Here is a 10,542-nt window from a genome sequence, read left to right as displayed (position 1 = left end):
AAATTTAACCACGATGGAAAATATGACGTGTCCGTTAGTGTCTGTTGGTATTCCCGAGTATTTATTAGTACCAGAAGTCTTAATAGTACATATTTATTATAATTTTATCATTTGTTTTTACACTTAAAGATGTAATATAATTTTTAATTAATGAGTAATAAGTATCTATTTTTTTTAAATTTCGGGGGGGTTCCGGACCCCTGAACCCAGTGTACCCCTTGCAGGTACCAGGTACGGCCTTAGTATGTTGGCATTGTTACATATTATGAGGTGGCAACTGGGGATATTCGGATATTCCATTTGATTCTTAATAACAAGCAGTTATTTATTCAACTATATTATAATGTACTTAAAATTAAAATAAATAAGTAGGTATCTTTATAATTATTGGTCTATAGTTAATATTGATAAAAGTGATAAATAATGGATAATGGAAAATTTCAAAACTCAAAATGATATTAGAATTTTGAATTTTCGATATAGAACTGGTCATGACATTATTGTTAATAAGCTGTTGTAAAAGAAAAAAGAATAGCCTGATGTTTAATGGATTTTATAAAATTAAGATCTATAATACAATATATAGTTATATATATATATATATGTATATCTTAGGTCCGTGATAAATAGTTTATTATCTATTTATATTTATATCTGTGTATCTGTGTGATGTGATAAGTTTATTATTGATAACAGTACCGGCAAATGCTAAAAACCAAAGAAGTTGTAAGCTACAACATGATGGAAATTTTTGTACTTACTCGCTAAAAGGTTAATCGTGATAACAGAACACGAATTGAATTGTAGGATTTTCCGTTATTTTTGTGTTTTCAATACATATCATATTATTTATTATGATTTTTGATTTTGAATCGTAAATATTACATACATTTTTTATTCCTCTTTCACTTTTAAGTTTTAAGCTTTATTCCCTAAAAACTGAATGCACTACTCGTAATTTATTTATTTCTATCTATATTACAATTACAAACATTAAACAATGGCTACCAAACAACAGAGCCAAAACGCCATCACTCTTAAAGGGTCTGCGAAACTGGTTATGGACTATTTAAGTAAGCATTAAATAATAATAATTATTATTACTATTATGATTTTCTACATGATATATAATATAGTATTTTGATGTCACTAATCGTTCATTCTAGATTTTGGAATTAACAGTATTCTTTTTCAACGAGGAATTTACCCACCGGAATCATTCAAAACAGAAGAACATTTTGGTCTATCAATTCTCGTGTCAACTGATACTAAAATTCAACAGTTCCTACAACCTGTTCTCAATCAAATGAAAGGCATGTATTTAATTAATATAACAGTTAGTAATTGAAAATATTTTTTTTGTTTACACAAAAATAATTCATTTTAGCTTTCTACACGAAGTATAGTCTTTACCTTACTTACACATAACATAGTAATGTATAGGTATGTTTGAAGTAATTTGCTATACTTTGTTTTTTTTTTTATATAATCAAATTTAAAGGTAAACATAATCTAGGGACTAGGATCCTACATTCTTGATATTTTTATTTTAAAGTAAGTCATGATCATTTTAAAATTGTAAGCTTAACTTGACTATAGATCAATTCACTATGATATTATAAACAACAGAGTATAGTGGATTATTTTTAACATCAATTTTATCTTATTGTAAATTAGTAAAATGGAGACAAAGTTATAAATATTCTGTTTTTTTTTTTTTTTATATGAACTGTTTAAGCAAACATTTTTTACTTTGTAAATATTTACTATTCATTGAAATTTTTAAAATAGTTTTATTTTAAATATAATGATTTTTATTTAAAGTTATATAGATATTTAAATTGCTAATAACAAAAATATTTACAAGCTATAGGTACTGAAGTATTACTAAAATTGATAAAATATAATCAATGATAATAATTTTTAATAAAAAAAATAATGATAATAATAATATAACTTATATTAAAATAACTCCTACTTAAGATTATTTTTTCATTTTTAACTGTTTGTAATTTTGAATTTTAATTAATTTTACATTTTTTTTTTTAGATTGGTTGTTAGAACAAAAAATTCAAAAAATGTCAATGGTTATCTCCAATGTTAACACCAAAGAAGTGATGGAACGTTGGGATTTCAAATTGCAGTATGAAGGATCTGGCGATTCCAATCCAGACTCGGTTGGAAATAAGGAGTTATCAATAATCCAAAAAGAAATTAGAGACGTATTAAGGCAAATTTGTTCTACTGTTAGTTTTTTACCTTTGCTTGATTGTCCATGTGCTTTTGACTTGCAAATATACACTAAACCTGATGTAGATGTACCACAAGAATGGTCTGAAACTGCTCCTAGTTATATTGCTAATTCTCAAGAGTTACAGTTAAGATCATTTTCTACTTCATTGCATAGAATGGATACTGTTGTTAGTTATAAAGCAGACTTTTAAAAAGAATGTCCATCAATATGGTGATCAAATTAATTAAGTTTTTTTTATACCTAATTTTTTTATATAATTTAATGGTATTGTTTATTTTACAAATTTTGAGTTAAGTGATGATTGGTTTTTATTTTTTAAAAACTAATATTTTTTAATAAACCACTACTTTAGCTAATCATACGTTAAATAATAATTGTTTTTGTTTATTCCAAAACACTATTACATTATTTTTTTTTAATCACAATATTGTACATTATTTTAGATTCTGAGCGAAGCGAGGAATATATTGGTTTTACAATGATGTTTATTTCTTTTTTACTCTGTAAACACTTTTCTCCCCCTAAACTTGCTCAAAAGTACAAGTGTAGCATATTTTCTGAAAGGTGATGTTTTTGAACAGGTACTTTAGAGAGGTCATTTTTCGATTTTCGAAATGATACTCGAAATAAAAACGGTTAAAGGAGAAAAAATGTACAACTTCACGATTATGTAGATAATACAAAATAATAACGGCTTTGTTTATTAACATAGAAACGAATAAAATTAAATAAAAAAGATCCCCTCGTCTGCTCAGAATCGTTTTTTATCGAATGCAATCATATTGCATTCAAATCGAATACCTACAGTAAAATTACACTATCCTAGACAAACATCCACCACCGAATTGTGCTGACTTTTTTACTTTAGTTTAAGTACCTCCTTATTCTATCCTATAGTATTAAATAATCAATTTGTATTTTATTTTTAATAATATTTTGTTATTATATTTTTACTCTTTAAGTTGTATACATTAATAGTAAAAATATAATAGAGATGTATTATTATGTATTTCTAAGATAAGAACATATTGTTCATTTGTTTTTAATGTTTTTATGTAATAGTATGCATTACTAATATTATTAAGTATAATATTTTGTTACTAGACACATGTGTTCCAGCATATTAGTACAAAAAAAATTTAATTTTTATATTATACACAATTTATAATATGTATAATATAGTAATTGTTACATGATGTATTAATGTTGATCAATATGGATTTTATATATTGAAATCATATTATTTTACACTAATTTGAATACTGTTTTTAAAATTGAAAATTGATCCATTATGATTTATGATAAGAAAAACATTCATAATGTATATTAAATATATTTTATGGCTGCTTGGATTTTTATTGAGTTCGTTTATAATATTTTCAGTTTTTAGTAAGAAAAACTAATGATAATTTAAAAAATAATTAAAGTAATACACGTCTTCTAATTGGGTTCATAATATAATAGGTTATATAATTTATTAATTTAATATCTTTTTACCACCATCTCACTTGGTGTAGTATTTATAATGTTACAACTATTTCTTGTTACATATACGACATACGTGTAATACATATTATGTAGTATTTATTGCTCATACAGGTGGATGCATTGACTATGAAAGTATTCATTTAACTCTATATACAAATGTATCTTCTGTTAAATATAAGTAAATATATTAATGAATTTACCTATGTTACATAATATATAAGTCTCGTGTAACAAAATGGTTCCAAAATAATAATTTATGTTTCATAATGAATATTTTATATTTTGAAAGAAATGGCCCCAAGATAAATGAATCATAATTACAATCAAGTTTAATACACCCATAAGCAAATACATGAGCATTAAATGGTTAAAAAATAAGTTAAATTCAAAGGTTAATTTATTTTTACATTTTTTAACTTAAAAATTGTTTAAGTTGAGTATTGACTGACTAAAATTATACAAAACCACATAATAACTAATATACATACTACTCGTCTACAGTCTACTCTATTATATTACATCTATGCACTTACACCGTTTGAAAAACTACAAAATAACTAAATCGATTATTAGAATTAATTGTTTAACATTGTTACCTAAAACCAAGGCCGTAACCAGGGGGGTTAGGGTTCAAACTACGGCTTTGCCTAAAACCTATAATAATAAAATATTATTAAGCTGAAATAAAAATAATAATAGTTATAATATGTGAATGAAATTATTACCTACTTACCTAGCAACTTGAGTTATTCAAGGATTCAATTAATATTTATGACAAAACAATTGGTCTTATATTAATCATTGAACCATCAACCAAGGTGGATCCATATTGTATTGAACTATAAAGTGTTGTATCCACATAGAATTGTGCTCATACAACATTAAAAAAAAAAATGGAATTAAGTTGTAATTTCATTACATCAATTTTTTTCCTTATCGTTTTAAAAGATGCATGCACTGTAAAAAAATAAATCTTTATTTGTGTATCTAATATATTCTTACTCTATGGTAGTGAAACTTGTCAGTTGTCAGTTGTCATCGTAAATGCCGTAAGAAGTTTCTAAAAACAGAACAAATAAGTGAATCCGAAGAATTGGATTCGACAAAAACAATTATTGAAATCAAGAAAAATGAAATCGTAGTCCAAAAAGGTGAAATAATGCAAACAAAAATAGACGAAAAAAACCCAGCTTAGATAACATAATATTACAGGTACCCAATCTATGACCCTTATAATTTATTATATTTATCATATTACCTTAATAATAATAATTATTTATTATATAATACAAGCATAACTGAATATAATAATATTTACAATTAGAATAATCGTACGAATAATTAGATTTAGTCCGGTATCCGATTTGTCCATTGTCCAATGTTTACTTGTTTTAAGGATTTTTGTAGGTACATAAAATATATTATGTCTATAATATAGTAGTTCAGTACCATTTATCATTTATGGTTACTGTTTTAAATGATACAACATTCAACATGTATATGAAATATAAAGCCAGACAATATTAATTAATGTTTATCATTGTTTAGTATAATAGTTGTGTAAAAATAATATAATAGGTATTAATTATTCAAATACCTATTTGTCGCATTATGTAACAGATATGAGATAGAGCACATGGGGGACCCCCCCCTCCTAAAAAAAATAAAACCTGATCGCACTATTAGTAAATATTCGATATCTAAAAATAATTTAAATAATTCGATTATAACATTGCTAAGGACGCTAAGGTTAAAGACGTTACTGAACTCATCAGTCATCGATAATGTATCTGAACTTGACAATCATATGAACAAAACAGAATCAAATTTAGCAATTTCCATCCAAGACAATCCCACAACACCACTGAATAAAAATAGGTAAGTAAGTAACTTGCATTTTTTTTTGTATAACTCAAGCCCCAACTACTTCGGTGGCATAAAAAGATAGGTTAATAATATTGTAGGTTACTCAAAAATGTTTTGAACCCAAACCGTCAACGTTTTATTCAAGATCTAAGTAGGTACATAGTAGTGTTAGAATCCGGAGCGGTTTTAGAACTTACAAAAGAAATGGAAAAATATAAAATTAAATGTATAGAAATTCCATAAAACATGGACGTAGGTAGGAAATATTTTCGGAGAGGGTTTTGGTCTAGATATACATTAGATTTAATTCATAATATTTATTTTAAAATTATTTTATCTTTAATGTCGGAGAGGTTTGAACACCCAAAACAGCCCCTTTACCTACGCCCATGCCATAGAAGAAGAAAAAGAAGTATATTTTGTAATTGTTTTTTTTTTTATATAAATTAAATGCTTTTTCATTGATTAAACCTATCGCCTTATTATTCAGTTTTTAAGTGAGTAATGATCATTTTTTATTGACGTTATATTATATATACACGCATAGGTAACTTACTAAAAAATTGAACAATCGTAAAAAACCAACATACGAACACAGATAATGTTCTTGGTTTCTTACTATCAAGTTCCATAATAGGTCGATTTATACTCTAATTTTTAAATTAGCCGTGTTACGTACTTGTAAGACTGAGACAACCCGTAGCATATCGACAGAAGGGGTTAGGGGCTTACCTCCCCCCCTATAAGTAAAACAGTCTCAACCAACAATACCACTTAGCTTCGAGGTGGACGGGACGCCAAATTTTTTATTCAACAAATGTCACAAACTTTTAACTATACATAATAATATTATAATGAATAATGATATGCATTGTGTCATCGTATATTCGTATAGAGTATAGACGGAGGATATCAATTATCATTATTGCAGAGTGCAGGTCGCGGTTTCGTGCGTAATTTACGACGCGCAAGAATTCGCCCGCATGCATAATAATAGGTATGTCTACATCATAAAATGGCAAAATAGATAGGTGCATAAAGGTTATCCATATTATATTGTTATGTTACAAAAATCTAAACGGTGCAATTTCAGATTTAACTCCATTTATTATTTAAACATTTATTTTTATTATTTCCTATTTATATCTAATAGTTTTCACAACCGTACGTAGTAAGTTTAAAATTAGGTATACAATAAATAACTTGAGTATAATGGTAACAAAATAATATAATTTAAAAGTAAATAAAAATTTCGTATTTTGGTAATATTCATCATTGTTTGTAAATTATAAAATACAGTATAGTCTTACAAGCGAATCGTATCAAACCGGTACTCCTTTAAAAGAAGTGAAAATTGATGTTTCCACCTCTGTGGTACACCTGGTATTCGGGAGAGTCGGGACGTCGTGGATGAACATATTATTTTCCACGTCTCCAAGAGTTTTCACTGACGACATTATGGTGTACATTCTCGTACACTGTTCAATCTCTTTCAAATGTTTCTCTACTCTGTAGTATGACGTGACGACGTGAATCTCAACAATAGACAGAACTGTAATTACGATAAAACAAACAAAACCAAATTTTATTTTACTATTTTCATTCTATTATCAAACGGACCGCGTGATCCAGTGATGTACACACCATTGGTTTTTATTTTTTTTAAATATAAGGACGTAAAGAGATATAAAAATGATTAAGCAATTGGGACATATATTATAATATTTCAATCCCCTACCACATTAAAAATATCGGTATGTATATCACTGGTGTTACAGTAGGTATAAATATAAATTATAATGTAGGAAGTCGACATACAGTTTATCAAAATAAAAGCTAGGAGAAGATGATATTTCAGGTTTCCGGAGTCCGTAGATTCGACATAGAAAATATTACGGTGCACTTTGTGGATGTACATCTTAATTGAAACAATAAAAGCAGTAAGATAAACTATGCAAGCGATCACAATCCAAAAAAATATCTTCGACGGGGCGTTCTGAAATAGAAATAAAACATTACTTACATTTTGATGATGCACAATAAGCTATAAGGTACATAAAATATATATAATACATTATAATGAAGTATAACTAGTATAAGTGGTAAATAAGACTGTTAGATTATGATTGATTGCAGGTCAATCGTGGTTATTTTAATATTGGCAGTTATGGTACCAATCTTGGTGTGGTAGTTATAACGGCTTAGGATGCAATAGTTAAATGTTAGCACCATAGAAAATATTTTGTAAACACGTTGTTGCAAAATGATATGTGCAAATGTAAACTTGGCCTAGCAGTAAAGTAAATAAAAAGTAGCATTGTAACAAGTAATAAAATTGGAGTTCAACCTTGGCAATTCATTTTAATAAAATTACGTATGGTAAATATGCCCCGATTTAACTAAGATGTGAGGTACTATATGCTTAGAAAATACAAAAATTGTAAATTATGAAATATGCAATGAATACAGTATATACCTATACCCTCGTAGAGTTAAACATAGTTTTTAGGCATATTATTTAAAAATAAATTAAAATAATTTTTGTATACCTCCCTAATATTTAATTAAGTTAGATATAGATTTTTAAAATTAAAAAATAGGTTTAAATTACAAAACTATAAAATGACATCCTATACAAACCTGAAATGTAGATTGCATCAAAGACACACTGGCAAAAAGTTTTAATAGTGTAATTATTATTATGCACGACTGTAGAAAATAATAAATGTCAACATCATCTAAAAGAAAAAAATGTATATTTTAAGTTTCAAAGGTTATGTGTTTTTATACAACGGACTTCGAATAATATAATAATTCATTAGTTAAGTAAAAATACCAATACATAGGTATACTTGTATTTTAAACAAAAATATATTTGTCACCGGCAGTACAACCCTTAGGTGCTAAGTTTTTCCGCTATTTGCATCGTCACAAAAATATATAAATAAATATTCAAATATTCAATATTTATTTTAGTTTCAATAAAGATCACATATAATCTTCATAAGTTCGATGCAAATAATAAAAAAATCTATCAAAATAATATCAATTTTAAATTTAAAAAGGTAAAATTGTAATTTATAAACGTACCATGAAATTGATAAATTTTACTAAACATTTCGTACACGAAAACACTTAAAAAGAACACGATTGTACAAATCTGAAACAAAATAAAAACAATGTCTGAAAGTAAAATTATTTACTATATATACCTATTTAAAGAGATTGGATAAAAATTCTGTTAACGTGTCGCTAACTTTGGAAGTTCGTTCGAGGAGAAAAATTAAAGTGATTTTACTTTTATTTTTATTATCAAATAAGCTCATAATTACTAAACTAGGTCTGTTAAAGAGTTTTACCTATCCATCAATGGCGTTCTTAAGGGGGACAAGGGGGACATGTTCTCATCTGTATTTTCAGTGATTATTAAATATTAGGTATTTATAAAATATTGTAATTTTTACATACATTAATGTTAGTAAAATATTAAATAATGTCTATAATTTGTATAAATAAATTGCATGTATTATAATACTATATTACTCATATTATTATAAAACCTATTTTATATATATATATATATATTTATATATATTGACTGCATGCGTAGACAATATTTAATATTTTAAAACATAGGGTAATCAATATCATAAAAAAAATACCATGTCCCCCCATGGATTTTTGTAGACGAACGCCTTTGCTACATTTGTCAACATAAGTAATAATTATAAAATATTTTTAATTTATAATTAATTATTAATCTTCGACACTTCAGGTTTTTAGTTGAAGGATTTTAATATTTTATGTTTATTACTGTATAGCACTGTAGGTTTTTGAAACACGTGTTTCCGTGTATGGTCGTCGCCAAAATCTGAATTGTCGGTTGTCACCCATCCGAAAGATTAGCAAATGCCGCGGCCGGACGACAGCTTGTACTATCTTGTGAGTATGTATTATTTTTTTGATATTTTAATAGTATTTTAAATATACAGATAGGTATATATATATTTATATCTGTGATTTTTAAAATAATGACTATTAAATATTATTAATATTTAATGTATAGTACAACGGCATAATCAATATTTTACAATTTGGTTAAACGGTAGGTTTTGTTTTATAATAGATAAAAGCGTGAAACGTTTTCTTTTAAGGTCTATGTATGTTTATATTACGATATAAAATATTTTTATTCTATACCTAAGCCTTATTCTATTCTATATTATAATTATAAAATATACATACCAGTTCATAAACCGCTACAATTTTTACTCCCGTGCGAAGTGAACACAAACCGTAACACGTCTTAAGCATAATGATAAATAATAACAATTATAAAAAATATTAATTTAAAACCTCCAATACCAACTATTAACTAATACGTCTATACTCATATAATAAATTATTTTTTATAGAATATATTTATAATAGGCATAGAACGTATTACTTCTATTAGCATCGTTTGACCGGTATGATATTATGACATCTACAACTGCTGAACTGCTTGACCTATTACATATTTTGTAGTAGTCACTATAGTCAGTAGATAATACGTATTTTACGAATGAAACGGGTTTTTGTCCTGGGAGAATGTAACATTAAACAATTCTTGGGTTTTTCAAGATACCTAGGCTGTAAATTATTATTATAACCGTATCGCATTTTATATTTTATAATAATAATATATAATAATAATATTATACTCTAAGCATTTTATACAGTTTACTTAATCGATAAATAGGTATATCACATTGAATTTTATCATTATCATGATTTTTAGCTGTTCAAATTTTGGAAGATAATTTTATGTTACCGCACTGCTGATGTTCTTTCCTGGCTCATAATGCTCATATGTAACAGAAAAAACATTTCACGCAAAATAATTTTTTTTATTAGCTTTTTGAGTAATCTTTGAGTAAATCACTCTTTAAAAA

General features: G+C 26.4%; 2 protein-coding genes and 1 long non-coding RNA gene across 3 annotated transcripts; 2 read left to right on the top strand and 1 right to left on the bottom strand.

Moving 5' to 3' along the window:
- The first annotated feature begins 793 nt into the window (after positions 1-793).
- On the top strand, positions 794-3,606 carry LOC114130453 (mitotic spindle assembly checkpoint protein MAD2A). The gene is made up of 3 exons (XM_050201407.1): positions 794-1,073; positions 1,167-1,313; positions 2,050-3,606. The coding sequence occupies exons 1-3, from the start codon at positions 1,001-1,003 to the stop codon at positions 2,442-2,444; spliced, it is 615 nt and encodes a 204-aa protein (XP_050057364.1). The 5' UTR covers positions 794-1,000; the 3' UTR covers positions 2,445-3,606.
- Positions 3,607-4,864: 1,258 nt separating this feature from the next.
- On the top strand, positions 4,865-6,078 carry LOC126550240 (uncharacterized). The gene is made up of 2 exons (XR_007604278.1): positions 4,865-4,954; positions 5,483-6,078. It is a non-coding gene; the product is annotated as an uncharacterized LOC126550240 (long non-coding RNA).
- A 617-nt stretch (positions 6,079-6,695) lies between these two features.
- Positions 6,696-10,128, bottom strand: LOC126550346 (uncharacterized). The gene is made up of 5 exons (XM_050201702.1): positions 9,854-10,128; positions 8,699-8,768; positions 8,249-8,346; positions 7,427-7,604; positions 6,696-7,160 (listed from the first exon to the last, which is right to left on the bottom strand). Exons 1-5 carry the CDS (start codon positions 9,920-9,922, stop codon positions 6,931-6,933), a joined length of 645 nt encoding a protein of 214 aa, XP_050057659.1. The 5' UTR covers positions 9,923-10,128; the 3' UTR covers positions 6,696-6,930.
- Between the last annotated feature and the right edge of the window lie 414 nt (positions 10,129-10,542).

Source organism: Aphis gossypii, chromosome 2, assembly GCF_020184175.1.
Source record: "Aphis gossypii isolate Hap1 chromosome 2, ASM2018417v2, whole genome shotgun sequence".
NCBI lineage: Eukaryota > Metazoa > Arthropoda > Insecta > Hemiptera > Aphididae > Aphis > Aphis gossypii.
The sequence above is the reverse complement of the archived record's forward strand: the minus strand, read 5'-3'. Positions and strand labels throughout refer to the sequence as shown.

Bases quoted from the DNA above. Each gene is read 5' to 3' on its own strand.
- LOC114130453 (XM_050201407.1), top strand. From the start codon at position 1,001: ATGGCTACCAAACAACAGAGCCAAAACGCCATCACTCTTAAAGGGTCT. The intron at 1,074-1,166 runs GTAAGCATTAAA...CGTTCATTCTAG, and splicing joins ACTGGTTATGGACTATTTAA to ATTTTGGAATTAACAGTATT. The intron at 1,314-2,049 runs GCATGTATTTAA...TTTTTTTTTTAG, and splicing joins TGTTCTCAATCAAATGAAAG to ATTGGTTGTTAGAACAAAAA.
- LOC126550346 (XM_050201702.1), bottom strand. From the start codon at position 9,922: ATGCTTAAGACGTGTTACGGTTTGTGTTCACTTCGCACGGGAGTAAAA. The intron at 8,347-8,698 runs GTACGTTTATAA...TTTTTCTTTTAG, and splicing joins TAAAATTTATCAATTTCATG to ATGATGTTGACATTTATTAT. The intron at 7,605-8,248 runs GTTTGTATAGGA...TTTCTATTTCAG, and splicing joins TGATGCAATCTACATTTCAG to AACGCCCCGTCGAAGATATT.